We start from the raw sequence: 24987 nt of genomic DNA, 5'->3' as shown, positions 1-24987 counted from the left end.
TAACTGGTCTTGGCACAAACATAAATGCATGTGACAAATGCAACAGAGTTACCTGTGCTTACAAATGTAGCTCATTATGATAGCTGTCACAATATAAAATGGCGATTTTCATGAAGCAGTTGTGTGTACAAGAAGCTGCAAGCACAGGAAGTCTTCTCATTACTTTAAGCTGACTTCACTATTAATGCACATTGCTTTGACCTTTAAGAGCTTCAGGCTCAGCAACAGGCTCAATGCTGTGCATACTGTTTGCTCAACTGAATAAGGTACAATAGGAAGAAGTTAATTTATTAGAAGAGAAAAATCATGCCTCTTACTTTGTAAAGCCTATTCTTTTTTTCTGCAATCTAAATCTAATCAGTGCATGCATATGTTTGTGTGGCTTTAAGTAAAATGTATTTACAATGTCAGACAATGCAATCCATCACTATAAATGCTACTTTGGCAATTGCACTTCAGCAACATTTTTTAATTCTGATGGAAATGTGAAGTAAACTTGCCAGTGCTAAGTCTGGGACCTAAGCAAGAGCCCTGTCATGAGTGGTAGCAGCAAGTGTGGGTCTGCCTAATGAAGAGCATCAGGCCCTGATTCAGAGCCGACCAGAGCTGATGCACGCAGTCTCATCAGCTGTGGTGGCCTTCACAGCAGAGCTTACATTTGATAGAGCAAGGTTCAAAGTATGTCCTGCCCAAGAGTTGACACGTTTTGACATACCCCATGGCAACAAGCAAAATGAACCGTAACATATCTTATTTGCCCTGTACGTCACAGGGCCTTATGCTGACAAGGGTGACAGTTTCCCCCTGGCATTTGAGCCGCCCAGCCTCACACTCCGTCATGGTCCGACGGGCAGCAGAGCCACTTACTTCAGCACAGATCTGGATGCCTCCCTCCTCGCACGACCCGTCTTCATCACAAACACAGCTGTTGGATTGCGCTAAGCAAAAGCACAGAGGAAAAATACTCAGAATGGCATCCAAGTCAACAAAAAACAAACTGAAATTTTTCCAGAAAAACTGTAGGATTTATAGCAATTTTCTGGAGGGTGCTCAGTGCAAGAAAGACATCGACCTGTTGGAGCGGGTCCAGAGGAGGCCCACGAAGACGATCAGTGGGCTGGAGCACCTCCCCTGTGAGGATAGGCTGAGAGAGTTGGGGTTGTTCAGCCTGGAGAAGAGACAGCTCCAGGGATACCTTATTGCAGCCTTTCAGTACTTGAAGGAGGCTTATAAGAAAGATGGGGACAGACTTTTTAGCAGGGCCTGTTGTTACAGGACAAGGGGTAATGGTTTTAAACTAAAAGAGGGTAGATTCAGATGAGATATGAGGAAGAAATTTTTTACAGTGAGGGTGGTGAAACACTGGCACAGGTTGCCCAGGGAGGTGGTAGATGCCCCATCCCTGAAAACATTGAAGGTCAGGCTGGATGGGGCTCTGAGCAACCTGATCTAGTTGAAGACGCCTCTGCTTATTGCAGGGGTATTGGACTAGATGACGATTAAAGGTCCCTTCCAACCCAAACCATTCTATGGTTCTATGATTCTTCTCCTAACCAGAAGTAACATTAGCTGATACTCAGGTTCAGTGGAAAAAAACAGAAGTGGAAATGAGTGGTGCACTGTCTGGGGCTTTCTCTGCTCAGAGAGGCTGATTGTGCTTGTGGAAAAAGCTTGCTCATGGTGCCTGAGATACTGCTCTCAAAGACTTCTCTGATGTTACTGCTTGAATTGGTTTGTGTATCTACTGCTCCGGAGTCCAGATAACATGTAAGATGAGAGATCTGTCCTTGGACAGTAACAAACTGATCATGCAGACACTTACAACTTGTATCTTTATTTACATACAGGCTGTTTCACTAAGATCAAAGGATCTACTCCTGCAAATAAATGTGCATAGTTGTATCAGTGACAACAGTTAAATAATCAGATAAGAAGGTCCCATCTGAGATGTATTTTTCATAACTGTGTCTTTGTTTTGGTGTTATATGGGGTTTTTTTTTGCCTGTGTTTGTCTCTGCTGAAGCTCCAGCCAGTTTTGATTATCTTTTCTTGTTATTGTCTGTTCAACCCTGTTAGACAAAACAGATGAACTCCTATCAAGTAATCTTTATTATTTTCAAAATATGACAATAACTATGCCTCTATCTGGGGCACTTATAAAAACCTAATTTACTTCTTTATCTTCCCCTTGCTGGCAACCCTCCATTGAATGCAATGTAGTGTAGGACACTCAGGGAAATTAGATCAGGGAATTTGAAAACTTCCACTGCAGACAGATTGCAAAACGCTGGGACTATTTCCTCTGAGGGAAGAGACATTTGATCATCATATGAGGAACTGGGCATAGGCAGTGAAGTACAAACAAAAGTAAGTGGCTTTCCAAGATACGATAGAATAAGACATTCAATTCCTTGCCCTAAGATGCTCCTGGGAAGACTGCTTGTCAAATTTCAGGAAAGGATTAGCTGTTCTTGTGGGCAGTAAGGACTTCCACAATTACTGTGTTAAGGAATTTAAAACAGGTGGATACAGTGAAAAAAGAGTAGGGCAAGGGTTTCACCTAAAACATCCAGAGGACCAATAGGGTAACCCACTTAATAGGGACTAGGAATAAGCTTTAAACTTCCTTAAACTAGGAATAATATCCTGTAGATAGTGCATTTTGTTACGATATCCTGCAGGGTTTTCTCTTCCGTGGTTGGAGCTTCCTGCCATGTTTGGACACCAAACACCGGGCTGATGGTTTGAACCAGCTTAGCAGAAGCCTGGTGCTTCTGGGAGGGTCTGGAGATACCATACCAGTACAGACCTACAGCTAATGTGTAACTGGGGGTAGAGATATCATTTTCGTCATATAAACAATTTTGCTTACAGTTGTGAAGAATCTCTTACCGTCGCATTTTTCCCACGAACGGCATGATCCACATAATATTTCAGCTGCCTGAGGTGTTCTGCAGTCTTCTGCATTAGTAAGGGAATATTTTCTGCCCATGCACTCCAAGGCATGCATCTTGCAAACAGTTAAAGGTGTGTTTCTCTTGGTTCTTTGATCTGTAGCACAGGTGTCCAGGGAAGGACTGAAAACAAAAGCAGGGATCACGCCATTTAAATGTGTTTTATCTTGGTACCTCTTAAAAAGAGCTGAAGGAATGGAAAACATTCAGGGTCCAGTTCTAATTTTGCTGTTCATTGAAGTACATCCTAAGAGTGCAGCAAGGGAACTTGAGACATAGACATGTGAATAATTCAGACTCCTTTCTTTTCTGCAGGATGCTGCACCTCAGCAGAGCCAGGAGGACAGGGATATTACTGAGAATTTGCCATTGCCCTCAGTAACAGTGAGAGTGAGACTTTAGATAAAAAGAGTTCCGATCTCAATTATTCTCTAATATATTACACATGCATGCATCTAAGGACACACACAGAAAACATTTCATATACACATAGTGATATAGACACACATGAACATATATTAAATATTTTATATTTCTTAATTATAAGACATTAGAATATACTTAAAGACCTTTTCTCTGTTGTCCTTTAAAAGCCTTAGCTTTTACTAAATAAAATATTATGATGTAACATCAGAGACCAAAGATATTTCTGGAAATATGCATACATCTCCACAGAAATTTTATGAAAAAAACTGCTCTACTTATTCAGGGAATTTGCTTGTTTATTTCTTGAAATTCAGATATTGTTCTAACACACACAAAAATTAGCTTGTAAAAGTGGTAATAACAATTCTTGGACAACCTTAAATAGTGTTTGCTTTGGGGACAGTTCCAGGAAGTTGTTATCATTTGTGTTTCATGCTGTAAGTGTAGGAGGGGAGGAAAAAGCCCTTCCATTATTTCTGGATTTTAATCTCAAACCCCAAGCTTTTCCACTTATTCTCAATGCAATCAGGGGCGTCTGTGTGGAGTGAACCAAAAAAGTGCCTCTGCAGAACAGGACATGCCTGTGCTCTCCTGGAGGCACTTCACAGTCAATAGATAAGGTGCTGCGCAGAGTACAAGAGAGCACTCCCAGGGGATGGAGAGCTTTGAAATATGGCTTCAAAGGCTTATTTTCAGCACAGCTCCTTCTTTTGAGCTCACAAACACTCCCACAGAAACTTTTAGTGTCTAATGGGTCAGTTCTGAGGGTCAGCCTCAGCTAAACAGGTGTTTGGTGGGGATGAGAGGCTGATGGCCCTAATGAGCTTCACAAGGCTGCCTGAAGAGGAGGGTAACAGTCCCCGTGAAAGTGGCTTCTCAGAGTAGGGAAGAGGAATTTGGAAGAGGGAAGGTCTAGTAATAAAGTCCTGACTCAAACCTTGCTCACTTGCTGGTCAAGTCTTAAGGTAATTTTTCTTTTTTTTTTTTTTTTCCTGGGAATTAGGAAGTGGGTTTCGGGAGATCTATAAATAAGGCACTGAGGAAAAGTGCCTGCTCTAAGCTTTGGGAATGGTTCTTTGAGAGACGGTTTTGAAGTCTCTTAAAAGAGTTGGCTTTACAGAAAGTTTAAACTACCTGGAGATTAAACTACTTGCTGGAGCATGTCCAAAGAAGGGCAGTGAAGCTGGTGGAGGGTATGGAGCACAAGTCTTATGAGGAGCGGCTGAGGGAGCTGGGGTTGTTTAGCCTGGAGAAGAGGAGGCTGAGGGGAGACCTTATTGCTCTCTACAACTACCTGACAGGAGGCTGTAGCGAGGCGGGGGTCGGTCTCTTCTCCCAAGTAACAAGCGACAGGACAAGAGGAAACGGCCTCAAGCTGCGCCAGGGGAGGTTTCGATTGGATATTAGGAAAAATTTCTTCACTGAAAGGGTAGTCATGCACTGGACCAGGCTGCCCAGGGATAGCGGTTGTGTCCCCATCCCTGGAGGTATTTAAAAGACATGCAGATGTGGTGCTTAGGGACATGGTTTAGTGGTGGACTTGGCAGTGCTGGGTTACCGGTTGGACTTGATCTTAAGGGTCTTTTCCAACCTAAATGATTCTATGATTCTGATTCTGCCTGTAACAAAGTGCACCTTTAAGACATTTAAAATTTCCCATGGAGTTCATTAGCTGAGCAAGAAAACTTTGCTGCATCTACCTGCAACCAAATATATCTTCAAAGATTATTAACTGTATTACATGTCCTACTTAAGTTAGCATCCTCAACTGCAATGGATCCCTTAACGGCTGTGCTTAGTCAAAAACCAGCCATTAAATCCCTAGTAAACTTTATTCTCTGAATTTTCCTTGATGCTCTTTTGTTAACATAAAGAATTAGGTTAACCCTCTTATTCTGAGGCACAACAAGAAGAGAGCCCGATGGATATGCAGCACCAAGGAGCTGATAAAGGAAGCTGGTGCATTTGTCTGCATTATATTGTTTGCTTGCCTGGCTGCACAGCCTATGAGGTAGTGGTGCACTGATTTATAATGTGAAAGTTATCTTTACAGACAGAGGTATAAGAAAAACTTAATCTTTAAATATCATCTTAAATTTGGAAGAACAAAGTGTGATCCAGGGAAAGCATCTAATCTGTAATTTAGCTGTTTATTATGTTTAAAATTGTTCAGATGCCTTCTTTATTTGCCTGAGTGATAAATCTCAATATCTGAGTCTTAAGGTCAAAATCTTGTATACAAGGCACCTTAATTTAGCTGAAAAGATTAAGGCCAGACACAAGTGCACTAATCTGTCTTCTTTGCATCACTTTAGCAACACCCAAAAGAGGGGAGGGAGACTGATTTAAACAGCTGCCGAAGGCGCCACCCAGGGAGTTCATGGTCCCATGTTGCCAATCTCTCGCTGTGGTATAATCCCTCAAACTGTCTTGAGAGTGCTTCACATATTTGCTATAGCTGGGTCAGCTAGGAGAAAGCCAGTGGAAATCAACATGTTCACATGCATAAGAAACAGGATGGAGAATCTGTACTCATGAGAGAAATTAATAATTTGCACTCATTGCTGACAAAGAATGTTACAGGGCTGGGAGTATCACAGCAGTGCAATAAAAATTATTAGAGGCAATGAAGAAACCTTGTGTAAAGTGAATGTGAGAAATTCAATACCTTTTACCTGAAAAAGAAGGCTTGGATAAGAACAAGCTTTTGCTAAAGCACATATTATGAAAAATTAAATAGCATATGTAAGTCAGCAAATACCTTCTCTCCCTTTCACCTACAATGAGAGGCAGGCAACTTTCAGTAAAACTAAAAAGTGAAAAATTCAGCATGCTCGAAATCATTTTAACTTCTTAAAATTATATTCAAGACCATAAGTTTTAATATAACACAGGCCAAGAACTCTTAGGAGAGACATAGATGCTACACAAATAAATTTGGAGGAAAAAAGAGGGGATAGTACTTAAAAATTATCAAATCTCATGTTTCACTGTGGAGACAGTCTTTAGCTATTGGAGGCTGGGGTTTCATCTGTATTAACACACTAACTCTGCTCTGACCCCTTGCTTGCACTAGGGCCAATTCACACAGAATAGCTGGTGTCCATACTGTTAAACTCTCTTTGCCCCCAAAAGACGGGAACTACATCAGACTGGAATGGTCCCTGACCTTAGTAACTCCTGTGCTGTGTCTGTGAATTATCCAGGAGTTGGCCCTTGCCAAAGCTCTACCAGGAGCTGCTTTAGCAATTTAGCAGCTCTGGTGCCCAGGATCACTCCCATGCTCTGATGAGGATAGAAGTAGTCTAAGGCACCACATCATGAGGGACAAATTACCCCTCACCAGGCTGTTGTGGTGGTCTTGTGCTGTCATGGGAAGTCTTGGTTGCCGGTCTCTTGGAAACTGAAAGGATGTAGGATGGTTCTGAAACCACGGTGTTCCTGAATTCCCACGTGAGCTCTTGTTCCCAGCTCTCTTCTGAGCAGAGGCTGCTACTGGAAGTCATTGCCACAGCAAAGCAAGCCAAATTACTTCTGCTCTCTGAGGAAGGACCAAGATCTGCTTACATGTCTTACTCCTACAGCCTCAACAGGCTGGCAGATTAGTCTGCTTTGACAGCTGATGATTTATCCTTCTATTATTAGATGTGTTATTTAAGACAGAGTGAAAAGATGGCTTCAGGTAACAGAAATGACTGTTATCTATCTTCCTGCCATTTCGAACATAATTATAAAAAATAGAAACAGGCAAGTAGTAGATTAATTATAACTGAAGCCTGAATGCATAACTGAATGTAATTCATTTAACTCTCAAGGTTATTGTGACTCTGCCCAAGGCCTTCCCTAGCATTGTGGACTCCCTTCATCTTCTATGTAACTAACCTCAACACACCCATGAACCGGAGGAGGGGTTGTTGCCTCACTTTAATGAGTATTGAGACAAAAAGAGTAAGACCAGATTACTTAAAATATTTAAGTGTTTAAGGATAGGATAGAGTCTTAGCAGAGTTGTTACAAACCTGGCACCTATCTTCACATGTAAGACAATGGCCTTATACACTAGGGAATCTACAAGGCCTGAACTAAGCTCACCAATTTTAATTTTGAGACGTTGAGAGAGTGCTAATTTTGGCTTAGAACTAGAGTCACCATTCAGGGCACTCTTGAGCTATGTGGCTGATGGAAAATACATGTCCTCCACTGAGAAATTCTGCTATCTTGAAATCACTTGAGACAACTTCAAAATTTCTTCCTCCTACTACACAAGGATAAGACAAGTTTGGACTGTTATCCTAGAGTTTCCAAACTGCTCAGCTCCTGCTGTGACATAAACCTGGCCAGATTTCATATCCAGAGCTCACGCTCACAGTGATGACTTTATAGGAGGCTTCATCTGGTCTATGCAAATCAGCCCCGATGTTGCAGTACTGAGCTCCTTGGCACATCTGGCCATCAGCACCAGGTGGTATCAGGTGTCTTCTTGTTACTCCTCTGTTTTGCTTCTGTTACCTCCACGTTTAGCAAAGAACTGAGAGAGTTACTAATTTCCTTACATTTCTTCTGCATTGCTTATTGCAGAATATAGGCTTAGATCAAACAGGAAACAATAAACTCTGGTCTGCAAGTTATAAAGTTAGGAAAGATGACGTGACTGGTCTGTGCAAACTGCTGTGTAAATGGGAGATTAGATTATTGTGCCTTTCATAACTCTTCAATCTGTCAGCAGGAAAATCTGCTTTATTTCACTAGCTTACTGCTTTGATGGTTTACGTCCCAAGGGCCTCAGCTCTAACTTTTCCTCAATCTTCTAAATCTTCAAAATATCATTTTATCTTTTTCCATCATTTTCACAGATCAAGCAGAGCTGAAATTATGCCTTCACCTTCTGTCATCCAACCAAATTCCATCACTGCTAAAACCCACTGACAGCTCTGACAAGGCAGGTAAGTGATGAACAGGACATTGATTGAGCTGTAAAGCAAACAAAGTACAATGCCTCCTTCTCATATGAGTAAAGCTTTCTCATCTGTCATGGACTGAAGACTTAAGAAATGTAATTGGTCTTGAATAAAGTGAGAAAGTCATTGCCAAATTCAGCCTGAACTTACCCACACTCATAGGGCATTTTGCACACACATTGCGACTGATGTACTTTCTCCCATGGCTGACATTTAGGCTCTGTCACTTCTGGTTTCACACTGGGCACTGAAGTAGAAGAACACAGACAGTGCTATTAAGGGTCAGAAAAACAAGGGCTGTTAAAGGTCTACTCTGAAATTATCCTATCAGTTGAGCTTAAAAGGCACTGAATTATACAACCATGACATAACGCCACATCCTGCATGTTCATTAAAAGTGTCTACTGCATGGAAGGAATCAAAACTATTAAAAAGATATGATACACTTTGCAAAGTTACTGTTCAGTAATTTATCCATAGGTCATGAGTCAGATAGAAGGAGACAGGTACTATGTTCAAGCTTAAATATTCATCTCATTTCTGCAGCAGCTGTTTGTTTCTGCTAAACTTAGCAGTGCTGAATAATAGCTGGCAACAGCTTTACCATTAGGTTTCAGAGTTACTGGCTTCACTATTGTCACTAGAAAAGCTAAGGCTCCAAAGTCCTATGTAGAAACGTGAACCTGAATATCTTTATACACTGATGGTAATGGAAACTACAAGTTCCATCATTAGTCCTCAATCTGCACTAACTTTAAAAATAAAAGCAATAGTGATTCTTGCGGAATTTTCATCATTGCACATGTACTATTCTTTGACTGCTGAGCTCTATTCCAAGCTTGAAAATTAAATAGGCCTTTGCTAAACATTCCTCTGGAGATTTCTGCAGCAAGTAATGGCATGACTTTGCTATATCCGTATGGACACACTTTCCGAGAAAGCTTTATCCTTATTTGTCTTTTAGATTACATGCCCGTAGTTTTCTACTTCAGCATGAAACCTTAATGCCCCTGAACATTGTTGTCTTGTAAAAAAAAAAAAAAAACAACAAACCTCCCTTACAGATGAAGACTTGCTAAGCAAAATAGACACGCAGAAATTGCCAGATAAGGAAAAAAAAGTTGCAGTGCATTTCAGTACAGACAGCAGGCATAACCCTGTCTTCCCGCAGAGGGGAAATTTCCACCAAAAATCACTGCATTGTCTCCATCCCTGGGGCTATTTGTGGTATAGTTGACTGTTACTGACACTATTGCTGACTAGATACTCTCATTCAAACCTAGGTGTGCCACTGTGTCTCTGTATACATATCTTAATTTTTACCCTTCTTCTCTCATATTTCTTGTTTTTTAACTGTTGTTAAAACAGTTCTCTTATTCTAATCTAATAACTGCTCTGTTATTCTAATCTAATTGTTGTCCCTTTTCTGTTTTTTTAACTTTTGTACTAATGTAATGCCCCCATACAGCCAGGCACAAGATGTTTCTAAAGAGGGAAGCATTTGAAACTGTTTCTAATTATTACTGAAATTTGAATACGTGTTGTAATAAAAAAAAAAAAAAAAATAGATGAAAATCAGTCACTAAGGCTAAGCCTAAGGAATAATTGGCAACAGTCCTTCAGCACTGGTACTTCAGCACTTCAGCACCAGTGAGCTGTTTATGTACAGCTATGTTATTCCTTCTGAAATCCTTACACTTCCTCTGTGTGTGGATATGACACAGTGGCAGATGACTTACATTGGGAATCTCACAGGACTGTTGCCTGACTGTCACCTGTCTCTTCCCTCAGGTGAGGCAACCTCAGGCAGCAGTTGGCTGATAAGGAGAGGACAGACGTGAAATGAAGGAGACTTCTACAACAGTGGCTGTTGTCCCCAACAAGGGTCTCCCCAGGGATATGAGAACATCTGGGATCTCTGGTGAAGATGCAACTGGCTTGAAGCAGCAAGCTGCTTGGATGCCTGTATGTCACTGATCCGCATCATAGGAGTGCTCAAGAGAAAGCTGTGTCTGCCTTCCACAGCTGGAAAAGATGACTTAGACAGAGATGCTCTACGCTGTAGCCCAGTTCCCTCTCTGCCAGTGCCTGCCAGTATCAACCCAGAGCTTAGAACAGCTGTTACTATGAATTTGAAGCAGCATTTTCCCATTGCTTCCAGTTCCTGGAGGTTTCCTCCACATCAGCTGTGTGGCTGTCAGATGAGCAAAAGGAGTCATCCAGCCCTGTCCTCCTCTGCTATGAGAGGCTGTGGTGCACTGAACAGCTTCCAGATAGAAAAGCCGTACCTCTAAGGTGCACCTCACACGGTGGTGGTGCTACACAACATGGGTGAATGAAGTATACTTGGGTGGCAGAATAGGCAGCATACATCCCAGGCAATCTCTTAAAATATCATTAGTGACAATACTCGATAGCAATATGGGAGTGGGAAGAAAAAAGCTGTAGGGAAACCTCACAAGAAATGTCTTAAGGCATCTTGTTTGAGCAGCCCACAGAAAACACGCTCCCATTTTCTGTGCTTCCTGCTGGTGATATAAGTATGGCCTCTCTATCACTATATCAGTTATAGCTCTGTCTATATCTTGTCTACATAAGCCATAGTCTGTCCAGGAAAGAAACTCCTGCTTTGCACTTGCAGGACTGCAATGGCTTACCTGGTCTCTTGCACTGGATATTCTTCATGTCAGGAGACCACTTGAGACTGGGCTCGCACAAAATGGACCGTGCCCCTTCTAAGTGCATGCCGTGTGGACAAGAAAGAGTTATTCTCTCACCAATCTCATACACAGGTTTCCATGGCTCTCCTTGCAAACCCCCCTCAAGGATGGGCAGGAGACATGCAGTTTCTAAGGATTGAAGCATTTAAGATAGCCACAGTGAATCAGTGCATTGCAGAAAGCAGCCACATACTTTATCTTTTACTAAATTCCTTAACAATTTGAATGGTAAGATTAGCTGATTTTACTGTAGAAACATATCAATCATGTTAGTACAGGATATTAACTCATCATACCAGCCAAACGTGCAATACCAAGGACAGAGTGACAATATCTTCTCCTACTGCCTGCAGGTCCAGCCCTAGCTTGAAGAGGACTTGTCTGTTCTTGGGACCCATGCTTCTGTTGAGGTTCATACTAGAGAGTAACATCCTAGTAGAGAGAGGTCATACATACAGGACCCTGGGAGACCATGTACTGATACACAAAGAGATGGCATTTAAACAGTGTGGACTAGCATTTGTGGGCAGTCAGTCCACAGTGGTTGGAAGGAGTAAAGGATGGTGTTGAACTGCAGGTCTGAAAATTCCCAAGTCTATACGATCACACTCAAAGTTGACTCACAAATAACACATGCAGGGAAAAAAAAAGAAACCCTAATGGTTACTGACCAGGTCAGAGGAAAAGAGTGAAGTGGGGAGATCATCCAAGATGTAAAGTGATCCTTAGAGTTGTGTTCTTATGACAAGGCGGTTATTTGAGAACTTTGTGGTTGCCCAGTGCTGCCCACTGGACCTTTTTCTCACTTGGCTTTAGACATAGACTCCTTCCCATGGTTATTGGATATAGCCACAGTACTGAATTAAGCAACAAGGATGTAATTCCTGGACTGGAATTTAGTCTCCCTTACTTCCAGCCTTCCTTAAAACCAGACTTTATGGGCATGTTTCTATTTTAGTATTACAATACCGGGATTCAAAATAGAAGTCAATTTAGACCTGATTATGTCTAGGGAACTGGGAAATGCAGGTTTGTATTTTTCCCCGTTTGTTGTTGGACAGCAGATGTTCAGAGATGTTTCACTGGAATTCAGGAATGGAGGTGTATTTCAAAATGAGAATCAGTTAGACATACCCTGGCAATATCTGTCTCCAACTTGCCACTGTAAATTACTGCCACACTTAGCAACAGGATCACCAACAAGAGAATATCCATGTCTGCAAGCATAAACAATGCTTTTCCCAACAGGGTATGAGTTTTCAGCATTCTGAAAGAAAAGGAACAGGTGAAATTTTGGATATACAATCTAAGAACCACCAGCAGTGTTGAACTCTCTTTGATTCTGGGATGCAGTAGCTGAGGACAGTGAAAAGTATTAATGCCACTCTACAATGCACTGATGAGAGTGTCTGGAATACTGGGGGCAATTCTGGTTATCAATAGTCAGCAAATGTGATTAAAAATGAAATGATGCTGCAAATAAATTGGTAGAATACAGAATATTTGGGCTATCTTAAATTAGCAAAGGGAGGGTTAGAGTTGAAGGTACCCGGTGACAGGGGTCTGACAGTGGTACGTCAGTGATGGAACAGCGCTCTCCTGCTGGTGTATAAACTGACTGCAAATATGGCTGTTATCAAACATTAGAGGGGGAATATAAGCTCTTGAACAGCCTTCCAGGGGGATCAGTGGAGAATATATGGCTTTGCTAATTCTTAGGATGGCATGTTATCTTGCTAAAGGTTAATGTGATATGGTCACTCAAAAGAGCTGGATTTGAAGACACAGGTCTTTTCTCATTTTCTATCCCACTCTCTTCTAAGGAGACATCTTACAAAAATTCAGACTACTCCACAAATTGCAGGGTTTTACCTGTAGTTTGTGAACCAAAAAAATCTATATAAGGGACAACTATTGGTTACTCCAAAAAAAATCACTGGCAAAAGAGGGAGCACAAAATTTTGGATCTTGCCTCAGGTTACAGTTGTGCAGGGACAACTAATGGATTTTGAACTAATCCTTTTACCTATTTATTGAGCAAAAAGACTCTAGACAACCTCGTAACATGAAGAAAGCATAATCCATTGTTCCAAGGGAGGAATTTAGTCTCCCTTGTTAAATAGGCCCCATTTACAGTCAGCCAAATACCTTGCCAGCTCACAGTTTCACCAGGGAACAAGAAATGCAATGGTGAGTTACAGGATGTAGAGTGAAGATTCCTAAAATCTGTTTATAATTTTGCTATGGTCTTGCTGGATGACCTTGGACGTTTACTTTCTGTGCTGCTTTTTCTCTAGTTTCCTGTGCTTTAATATGTAATTCATGTAGGTCAGAAAATTTTTAGTATGTGTATAGGGTAAAGGACAAGTAGATTACTTTTCTCTGTAGGTACCATTGTCCAGGAAAAGAAAGATTTTGTTCTGGTTTTGGTGGTGGGGCTTTTTTGTTTGGTTTTGTTTGTTTTGTTTTGTTTTGTTTTTATTTTCAGTAAGAAGTCTTTGCTACTGTCATATAAACTTCAGCCAGGTAGAAATGCAGAGAGAGCTGCTATATGGTAGCTTTGATACTAAGCTTACCAAGATAAATACAAATTTGCAAGTGAATATCTGTATTAACTGTAATAGAGACACTGCAGGTAGGGATAAGACAGATAACAGAGTAATAGAAATCACTTACTTGAACAAATCCATTTTCCAAGAGAGGAGGAGGCGAACAGAATTCTGTAGGTGTTATGGATAAATCAAAACAGTGTGGTTCAATCAAGCTATGAAGCAAACGAAAGTACAATTTAGTTTGAATTTAGTCTCCCTTCCTTTCAAAATTCTACACTTCTCAGTGAAGCCCATTTTCAAGACTATTATGCGTCCCATTTACATCACAATTATACTTAAATCAGGCACTGCCAGGCTATCTGGGAAAGTGCTAAATAGAATGGTGTCAAGTTTACTGCCTTTACCGCATTTTCTACTCTTACCTCGTATCAGATTCACAGCTTCTGAATTTAATTCTGTTTCAACTTAAATATGAAAGCTCAGTAAGTGATCTTCCCCCTGAATTCAATAGCTTATGCACCCTTCTGAAATAAATTTTTAAATCTTCCTGTAGTCGTGCTCTAAATGTTTTTTTTCTGCTTACCGAAAATGCTGCAACTCTTCATCTTCACATGGTCTGCTTTCATGCTGCTCTCCTATGCAGGCCTTCCCACCACCACGCGGGGAGGGGTTGTTGCAGGTTCGACTTCTTGATTTCCTTCCCCCTGAACAAGGACTCCAGGAAGACCAGCAGCTCCAGTGTCCATCAACAACTCCTGTGCAACATTTGTGAATATTTCACATTAAACCACTCTGTAGGTGGTTTAAAAGCACAAGCTGTTCAAAGCTAGTGATGGTCCAAACTGTGCCCTTGCAGAAGATTCCAGATTGCAGTGATCTAATCTTTCACCTTTCTCAAACTTGCCTTTTATGCAAGTATAATTCCACAGAGTCTATATGTTATCAGAGTCTGAGAGAACATAAAAACAGCTATCCGCTACAACTAATTACAAAATTATAAAGCAAAAATTTTTGAAGCTATTGATACTTATTCATTTAGTATATATACTTACTTATAGAAGGTTACATTTTGAGTGGTTAGTATTGTCCACTGCATTTAATAATAATAATAAAAACAGTTCTTTGTTAAGTACTGTTTGGACATGTTAAGCAAAGACTCAGGCTCAGCATGACCCTCCCCATGCTGTGTATCTGCAGCAATATCTGACCCAAGCAGCCACTGCACATCAGCCACTCATTCAGGTTGTGCAGTGGGACAAACAGACTCTGGAAGCAGGAGAGCACACTTTGCCACTTCTAAGCTCTCACAAGTTTAAAGAGTGCTGACCTGGCTGATCTTGCACGAGAGTTCCCAGCTCACAAGCAGCTCCAAAGGTGTAAGGCTTGCAGTAACAAACACACCGAGTTCCTTCCACAGCTGCCTCACCACCATTCTGGCAAGGCTGACATTTGCAGGGATCATTTTCAGCCATATATTCTTCAATGGCTTGTTTTAGGTAGTGCTTCTTGACTGATGAGCAGGGCACTTCCTTTACCAGCTCATATAATGGTGTCAGCTACACACAGTAGAGAAACATTTCTGTTAAATAGTTATAATTGGGATATAGGAGTTCATGAGCACATTTCGTCACACAAAATAATTTGTGATGTATGCTCCTGCACATGGGAGTTGACGGATGCTCTAATTCGCTAGCTAGCTAGCTAAAATCTTATGTTAGTATTTAATATTAGCCTTTTTCTGGAAAGTTGGGTCTGCTTAACAGCATCCCTTGAAGCTAGTGGTAGTTTAGGCATGTTTAGACACATTTGAGCTATGAGATTATGGTTGAGATAAAAGTGTAACATAAACCACCAATGTACAGTAACCCGAATTCCCACCCAGCTATTCCCAGCCTAAAACGTTGGACATTTAAACAATCCATTATGATTTTTCATTGAGCAGTGATTGAAGGTATCAATAAGCGAAAACATTTTGCATTCTTATTGCCTATTTTATGATATTCTGTGCCTTTACATTTAATTGAAAACCTCCTCACAGAAACCTTTTGGGTTTATACTGTTCTTCAGCCTGTGGGCAGTTCCCAAAAGGGACTTAGACAAGGTAGCAGTGAATATGGCCATGTCCAACTTTGAAATGTCTGGTTTCCAGAATCTCCAGTGATGCTAAACTTCTGGATGCAGAGAGGACAAGGGATAAAAAGGATAAACAGAAGTTGGCAAGCTGAGTGGAAGCCACAGAGACCTGCCAATATGCATTTCAGGAAAGAGACCATCTCAAATCTGGGCTTTCTCCAATACCAGGGTGACCCTTTATTCTTAAGCAGAACTCCACTGAAGTCACTGAAGGCTGGTAAGATTGCAGGTGTTGACCTGCCAAAGGACTTAGATTTGTGATGCAACTGATCACATTAGCTTCATGGCATTTTCTTCCTGTGAACTTTTCTTTTCTGTTTTATAAAGAGATCTAAAACCAAAACGATTGCAGACTACAGCGTGATTAATCATCAGCTATAGCTTAATCATTTCTCCCCTTGAGGTGATCCCATCTGCTCATCTCTGCTTCAGGAAAATAGCCTTACCTTTTGCTTAATTACTCTGGGATAGTCTGTCACTGATCTGGCCCAAAAGGAGTATCTCTGACTGTTCCCAGCAGGATTATTCAGCTCTAGATAACTAAGGCCAGCAACAGCACCTGGGCTTCCTCCTTCTATGTAGGGGTCTCCTTTAATCTTATTACCACTGCTTCCTGTAGATTCAGGATGGGAAATACAGAAAATACCAGCATTGCCATACTTACAAATGGAAACAGAAGCAATACATGCAAAAACTATGCTAGCAAGTAGTGGACTCATTAGTGCAGATCAACCACCTGTGCTTGGATCTAGAGCTCTGACATTGATAACATATAAGAAGTATCTGGTTTTGCAGCTGTCTTGGCAGCCCTGACTTAGGGTGTCCAGAAAAGTGCTAGTTACTGGGAAAGCATTAGCAATGATTGATGAGTGTTGGAGAGCCTTGTAAACCAGGCACTTTGTGTCTGGGTTCAGCATGTTAAGATAGAGTTCAACAAAGCTCTCAACACCTACTCCTCTTTTTGGCAGCTATTTAGGAGGAGATGAACAACTGTCAGTGTTAAACATTTACCTGAAGAAGTCTGTAGCAGTTCATCCAGTTTGGAGCACTCCACTTTCTTCTTTTTCACAATGAATGCGTTCCAGCCTGATGTGGTGCACTGGTACATGTCTGTTATGCTCATACCTGCAGATAATTGATCCATTAACAATACTGTACACAGAAAGTGTGTTGGACTCATTTCCAAGTTTCCCATTAACTTAAGATGTCATGAAGCATTTTGCCTAAATTAGCAGGCAACTAACTAACACGTCCTGTGGGAAGGTCCATGTGTTGCTAAAGGCTATGGATGGAGGCTGAGAGATGGGAGGTATATCTGGAAAAAGTTTATTGTTTGTTTCATCTCTTTTCTCAGCAGTCCCTAATTCTACAGCACTGCTCCACACTGAGTACCATTATACGTATCACTCTGGTGTTTGCTCTGTTTGCAATTCATTTTCCTTTACACAGTTTTACCCAACCTTCATCTTCAAGTAACTTTAGCTTTAACATTATTTGAGATTTAGATTGGCACTAGAAATCAAGTATAGCCTGATGAGGTAATTAACCAACTATTAAATCTTTGCTACCCAGAGCACTGCAGGTCACAGATATGGATCTAGAACTAAATGTTGTGGTTTGAGCACTTTTTCTAATCTTCTTTCTTTTGTCTGTGAAGAGAATGTGGTGACTAGTAGAAGTCTCTTACTTAATTTTAGATATTAGCTGGGAGAACATGCAAATAAATTTTTATTTTTGTTTATTCACTTTGTTTCTTGTCACAAAAACTCTAGTACTCTACCTTCTGCTTTCATTTTGTCAGTATCCATATAAAAAACAACTTTGTAATGTCCTCCTAAAGATCCAGAGTGTAAGAAATGAGTCCCAAAATGTTCAATAAGTCTTCGGTAGACGCTGTACTCATAGACAACTGGAAGGTTGGCCAGTTCCTTCCAGAAAGGCTCCGCAAGAGTGAGAAAGTCTGGGCGGTTGTTAATAAACTGAGCAACTTCCACACTGTTCTCAACAACCATCAGTTGCTTACTCTGGGGGAAGGAAAAGACCTCAGTCATGCTCCATATCAATATCATGGTGGTTTCTACTATCCAGACGATGTGCACGTTATATTGGCTACTAACCAACACCTTTACAGAGCTGTTAGATATGTCTCTAAAAGAATACCCTGAAGCTAGGAAATATCTTTTGGACTTTTATTTATAATTGCTGCAACATCCTTCTTCTCCTGTGTACCTGAAAGCTGGCATAAGGACAAATAAGAAAGGAAAATACCATTCTTCAAAGCTAAAGGTGGTTTCTAACACCAGCAGCCTGGTAGTAGCAGGTTAAAAAGCCTGGCCTGAAAGCAAATCAGAGGCACCAGAGAGGTCTTCTTTGCATCCTGTTTTGTCTAAAGGAGCCTTTCTTTGTAAGGGGCTCATCCATTTTGAGGATGCTGCTGAATTATAAAATCCTATATGTCTACACAATGTTGTTCACCTCAACCTCTCAAAGTTACTTTTGAACTTTGTTATGCTAAGTCTCAAAATATGTCATTGTTAGTGTGGTAGAATGAGCTTGTCCTCTGTCAGATTGGGGGCCATAAAATGTATAAATTTGTTACTTGATTTTATTTGCTATAAGATAGAGGTTATACTTCATAACGGAGAGTTACTCTCAAATTATTTATATAATGCTCCTTTTTAAATAAGTCAAAGGCATAAGCACTGTCACCTCCTGGCTCTTTAAGACACCAGATCTCTCTCTTAATGGAGTTCTACCAGTGGAAAATGTATTATAAAATAAATTAACTTTAATCACAGAATTATTTCAATTTTTTCACTCCAAGATACTGACAGAGGTAACAGAAAAAAACAGGGCAGTAAATCATAAGAAAAAAATGGAAAAGATTAATCAATTATGAGAAGAAGCCAATGTTTTTCTTCCTAAAATAGGGAGGAAAACAGTTAGTAAATAAATAAATTACTAATAAAGAGGTAAAAGGGAGAAAGTAAAACCAGCAGCCAGCCCTTCTTAATTGATAATGAAACCAGTGATCTCTTTGTAAAGGTTTTATGGGATTTTTTCTGTCATGCACTTTGTGCCAAAAATATCTGGATAAAATACATATTTGCATCTCACTATAAAAACACATGGAAAAAAATGATGAAAATGTTTATGCAAAATACTAAGCCCATGACAACTTATACATACCTTTTGACTGTGTTGCAGAATTTCATTCTGTGAATATCTGTGTCCACTGTTTGAGTTTTCATACCTCTCTGTGTGTTTCCTATAAGACCAGCTGCTGTTGAAAAACTCATAACTGAAATCATTCTGAATTTTAACCTAGAAGATGAAAGATAGAATTCTGTATAAAGAACTTCATGATGGATGTTAAAAATGGTAACTTACAGAGTAAAGCAAGTCCTTCCTGATGCAAAAAAATACGGTGTGTTTTTCAGGCTGAATCCATTTCAGATTTCATAAAAAGTACTGAACATTATTGGAAAAACATGATATATATGTATATTTTATATATTTGTGTATTATGTTATGAAGTAAAGTACATTAAGGTTTGCTTGACATGCTTTTGACAAATGTGAGACAAACCAGATCTCTGGACAGTGACTTCATGCAAAGCCTATCTCTGGAAGATCTCCACAAAGCACCCCAAAGCCTTCTGCACATAAAATTTCTTAGGGTGATTCAGGCCACTACTTATGCTAAGGAGATGGCTTTAGATTCAATCTAACTGTGAGAGAATTAGAAATCACCTCCAAGGAATTACAATTTTTTTTTCCTTCCATTTTAGCAAGATATACACCAGTTTGTATTTCAAAATAATAAGTGACTGCAGAGAGGGAACCAGTGTCATTCAGCTGCGTTTTGGGAAACCTACCTGCCAAGAGACCCTACAAGCTTTGCATCATTCTCCCAGTTTTAATCATGACTCTAAATATACAGCTGTGCTTAATGGAAACATACCTGGAAAGTATAAGCAAGAACGCTTTCACTCAGCCTGTAGTATTCTCTCCCATCACCGCTAAAGACCTTTCTGCATTGTCCTCCAAAGCTTTTTGTATGAATGACTCTTCCCCTAGTCTCACCAGTAATGGCATCAAAGCTACAAGAAGAAAAACACGAAAGATCATTAAGACAGAGAGGTAGCAAATTATTTTCCAGGAGGCAAAAATTACAGAGCTATTATAACTGAATACTGTATCTGCAGATTAAGATCATAAGCTGATTTACCCAAGAAAAGGGGATATCAACTGATAGATTTCTATACCTGCAGAACTGCAGTGTGCATAGCATGTTACAATATGGAAAGCAAAACATTGCTCTTGATTTGTCAACAAAAATGAACGCATATCAATACCTCTCAACACTGAGACATTCATATCTATCACAACTGATTTTATTACGTTTCGTTGTTCCAGCAGTTAATGGAACACAGAGACAACAGGGAATCCATTCCAAAATATTTTTTGTATTATATCTGAATTATATCGCATACTAAGTGATACAACTACGCTAAAGAAACTTAAGATAATTATTTTGCTAGGTTGCAGATGGGATGTATAAACAGAAATCCATATGGATCCACAGTACTAAATGCAACAGCAATGAACAAAAAGAATGAGCATTGCTGGCTCATTTTTTCCATGATGACAATCATGTGTTATTGGTTGACATTTCATTTTGTATCTTAAAAGATGTTTTTCAATAGCAGGAATGAAAGATAAAAAGCTTTATTCTGTGCTTCAGATCAAAGGGCCTGTAGATTCTGGCTGCACTGAGCCACTGGCGTGATGGAGGCCATTGTACTAACACTTCTGCATATGGGACGTTTTACCATAGGCCCAGGAAGCCTATCTCTACAGCCAAAGCTTGTAAATACAACAAAAATGTAAATGCATTTGGCACCAGTACTACTGAGCCTGGCACAGAACATATTACCCTTTTCCTGTAAGTTCTGAATTTGGAGGTGTTTTATCAATATCACACACAGTCATCTTCTCTTCACATCGATCTTCATCTGCACCATCTTCCTCACAATCCTGATCTCCATTGCACACAAGAGATCTGCTAATGCACTGACCTAAATCAGAACAAAAATGCACGGGGAAAGAAGTGTTTGTTCGTTTAAAAATAAATCACCTAAAATCAAAGAAAAAGTCCCACTTATCTGCTACATTAATTAGCTTGTTCACTCCCATGGTGAACAGTCTGTGCCCAGGAGGGCTTGTGAAACAACAGTAAATGTAGACATAAAGCAACAGTGTATAGTACACTTGAGGGAACCACAGCCATTCAAGGCTTATGATATATTAATAAAACAGTTGACTTCTAGATTTATTTCCTGAGCTTTCATCCTTTGACCCTACCACTTGTGATTAACTGTGATTGTCTCTCTAGTAGCACCAAAATGTGTTTATCATGTTGCTCTGTGATAAACGTCTACCTACTGAAATAATGTGCTTTTTTGTGAAGGTAATGGAAGCTGCTTGGATGCAAGGACTGTTTTAGGGAGCATTAGTTTCCATGACCCAGGTGATTTCCAAGATGTTTGGATATGGCCTAGAACAGCTTTGAACAATCACATCTAAGGTTGCATTCCTGAATTACCTTCTCGTAATGAAAAAAACTGTACTCTGCGGCAAATTAGTACAGCAGACTGGCTTAGGGAGGCTACCAGGACTACAGCATATTAGCTGCAAAGCTCTGCAACACTCCACACAAAACTAAAAACACGTGTAGTTGAGGCTGTAAAAAAAGAAATATCCTCCTAAATCAAATTTATCTATAGGTCAAGGGTTCTGCAAAGCCATTGCCCATTTACTAAAGTTCAAAGATAACGAGGTTATCTTCTTAACTTTATGATCAGAAAATGGTGAAAAAGATCTTGGATGGTACCTGAGAAACACCTGAACCGATCACCACAGCCATCCTCTGTTGGGCATCCCCTTGTGGGGGTGCATGGTCTTGTTTCAAAGGCATCCCCAGAGCAGGGGTTTCCCCCGTACTGGCCATAAACAGCTACTGTCCGTCTCCGAATCTGAATGCAAATCAAGAGAGATCTTAGAAAATCCAAATGCAAATCAGGAGTAGTTCTCTAGTGTCAAGACAATGCTACCACTCTACAGATGTCAAGAAATGAGACATTCATTATTTTTTCTGAGAACAACCACACTTGGTATTACCACAATATGGTAACAAACTCACAAGTTAATAGAAAGACAAGTATTTTATCTACTAGGTCTTTAGACTGATGCATAAGCTTGGCTGGTTAGTTCAAAAATGTAATATGTAACTGAAACCAAGAGAAAGCTGCTGACAAATTTCAGTTTTGTTTTACATTTTTAATAGGACCCGTCATGCCTGATACGAATTTGCTAAAGTTCTTCAAAGTAAACAATGTCATTAAGGAAGATGATAAAATCTAACATCAAGCAGGCTACTTTTTGCTTCTAAAAAGGATAAGTACTGTCTCATGGCACATCTTTAAGTTTGACTAATCCCTCCCTAATTGATGCAACATCAAAGTAAATGAGAAGGAAAATCAAAAGCAAGTTTCTTGCACATCAGTAGAGTCACACTGTAAAAAACATCAACTTGTTTTCATTGAGGATAATACTCTGCAACCAAGTTTTCTTTCCTTGAGACGTGACTCCACTAATGAAAAATCAACAGAATTGGCACAAACCAGCATCAGCAGAGGAATGTCTCAGTTTACCAAACAGTTCAGTTGAGCTTTTTGGAACTACCACCAAATTAAAAAGTGCACAAGTTATTTTACAACATGAATATCATAGCTTTGAAAGGGAATGTATTGGGTACAGATTGGAGGATTTCCCTTCTGAGTTCTTTGTTCTTCAACCTTCTCATTCTGCTGGGGCTTTTGTCTGACACCTGATTTGGGGTTTTAAAGATACAACAACTCCTTAATTACCAGGAAAAAAGCATATGCTTAGGAAGTCATGAGTACAGAAAAGGTGTGCCCGTCTATACCTGCTTTTGAGTACAGCCATCACACTCAGACCAAGGGCCAAAAGAATTCCAGCGGCAATGGACTGGAGGGGAAGAGCTGCTCCAGTAGTATTTTTTGCATTAAAAAAAAAAAAAAAGAGCAGAGGAAAATCATCAGGGATTTCCATCCATAAGCATTAGGGCAAAACTTTCCTAAACAGCAAAGCAGGCCTTCAATAACAATTAGAAGTATGATCAGGCTCCCTCTAAAACCACTTGGATTTGCTTTTCATGTGTAAGAATGAAATCAGTCCCAGCTTGGGCTTTCCAGTCACTTAAAAGAAGAAACTAGATACATTCATCTAGCCTGAAGATCAGCAAGGACTTTGTGCAACCATAACACAAGCTTCAAGCTTCAAAGACCAGCTTCACATTGCCAAGCACGGAGAGGCCAGATGGCACGTGGAGATCCGTAGGGAGCTGCCAGGGTCTGTGTGTGTGCCATGGCGTGCAGCAGACCTTCCCGTGGCAGCTCTCAAACAGCCAGTTTGCCCATGGGAGGCATTGAGGCTGCTACCTGCCCCCGGCATCAGGGCTGGCCTGGGGCAAGCTGTGCTGCGTCTCACAGCTGTGCATTGCTGTGGCTCACACCACTGCTGTGTGCTCTCTTCCCAAAGGGTGGCTGACTCCTCTGGGCAGAGGTAAGGGACAGCATAATGACTCACTCTTGTCACCACGGATGGCAGTGGCAGCGCTGACACCAAACAGTGTCTCCTCTCCCAGAAACTATATCTGAAGACCCCTTTAAGCCCTGCCCATGTCATGCACCAGAAGTTGTCTGTTAAATTATATATGCTTAGTCTTCAGCATGTAATTTACTGAAGAAATATTCACCTGGAAAAAATGGAAAAAAAGCCTGAAACTTCCAGCAAGAGAAAAATCCCCAGCACCTGAAAAAAGAAGAGCAAAAGCAAACTTACTTTGCTTTTCTGCTTTTTCTGTTAGCTCATGCAGCTGTTCTTTCTGCAATCTTAACATTAGTCTGCTTAAGAAATAAGAGAGCATCACACTGATTTTCCTCAGCTTTGTTGTGCAAGTTGTTTTTTAGTTTTATTCTTTCTTGCAATACTGCCCAATTACAGCTAAGTATTTCTCCATATAAATTAATATTTCATTGGACTTGCCATATTCACTTCTTCAGTACAAATTAAGTAATTGTCTTACCTTCATGCTAGATGAAATACTCAGATATCCAGCAATTACCAGGGAAAATGCACTTCCACTCAATTCAGCAGCCACAAGAGTCAGTCAGTCTGTCTGCTACTGTACGTCTCTTCTCACTCTGCCTTGATATTCTGTTTTTCTTTCCCTAAAAAGGCTGAATATTGCCCAGGAATTTTAATGTTAACCCATCTAGTCCTCTCCAGGGACACAGCCTGCTTTGGGAGCTGCTCAGTGTTTTTAAGAGTTATAAATCAAGGCTTGGATGTACTGACAGGGGCTGGCACAAAGTTGTGAAGAGTGCTTACTGGAAGAACAATTGTCTTTTCCTTATCTTCTTTCTCACAGTTTCTTTCCTCTGAACAAGACTTTTCAGAGATCCCAAGCCACTCCTGGTGTCACATACAATACACCACAGCTATGTCCCCAGCTTCAGTAGGAAGAGCTGCTCTAGAGCTAAGATGATGTTGCTAAGGTTTAATTTTGATCACGGATCTTCAGTCTCCACTTCTGCAGTCATACAGATTTTTGTGTATCAGTTCTCACACTGAAAATCAGCTTACAGCTTTGAATGCAAGTTTTGGCCAGTTCTGGCATGGTCCTGCCTGTGAAAGACTTGCTGAGACCATACACAGCCCCTAATTTCAATGACACATCAGCAGCTGGCTTTTTGTGGGGACGCTTTTACAGAAGTAAGAGCACTTCACTTTCTCTTTCCTCATCTTGCCATGCACTCTCATTTTTTCTTTTGACTTTTTTCACTTTCCAGAACTGATCCATTCCAGTAACAGCAAGAAAATGCCACTGCTGGGGAAATTTACATGAATTTATCCTAGTGGAGCCTGGATGAAGCCCTCATGGAAAAGCAGCAGCCTGGTCTGAAAACTCTTCATATACTACATCTCAGATACTACATCTATTTTCAACAGTTTAACACAGTCTTCAGAGAACTAAATGTTTCATGTCCCAGCATCACTACATGGTGGCTTTTAAACCCCACACTCTGTTGGCATGGTCTGCTTTCCTTAAGAAGATGCCTAGATCTTGGGTCACATTACTCCATCCATGTGAGGGA

At 40.5% G+C, this 24987-nt stretch overlaps 1 protein-coding gene across 1 annotated transcript; it reads right to left on the bottom strand.

Annotated features, from left to right (window-relative positions):
• Positions 1-750: 750 nt before the first annotated feature.
• Positions 751-23921, bottom strand: C7 (complement C7; the record flags this gene model as incomplete). Its single annotated transcript, XM_082335386.1, has 18 exons — positions 751-938; positions 2893-3077; positions 8489-8585; positions 10996-11187; positions 12193-12325; positions 13735-13822; positions 14194-14365; positions 14938-15166; positions 16190-16356; positions 16755-16868; positions 17524-17767; positions 18933-19067; positions 19707-19845; positions 20682-20823; positions 21639-21780; positions 22734-22809; positions 23586-23641; positions 23916-23921. The coding sequence occupies 18 exons, from the start codon at positions 23919-23921 to the stop codon at positions 751-753; spliced, it is 2505 nt and encodes an 834-aa protein (XP_082191512.1).
• Between the last annotated feature and the right edge of the window lie 1066 nt (positions 23922-24987).

The sequence above is a fragment of the Platalea leucorodia genome, assembly GCF_965183815.1.
Source record: "Platalea leucorodia genome assembly, chromosome: Z".
In the NCBI taxonomy this organism is placed as follows: Eukaryota; Metazoa; Chordata; class Aves; order Pelecaniformes; family Threskiornithidae; genus Platalea; species Platalea leucorodia.
The sequence above is the reverse complement of the archived record's forward strand: the minus strand, read 5'-3'. Positions and strand labels throughout refer to the sequence as shown.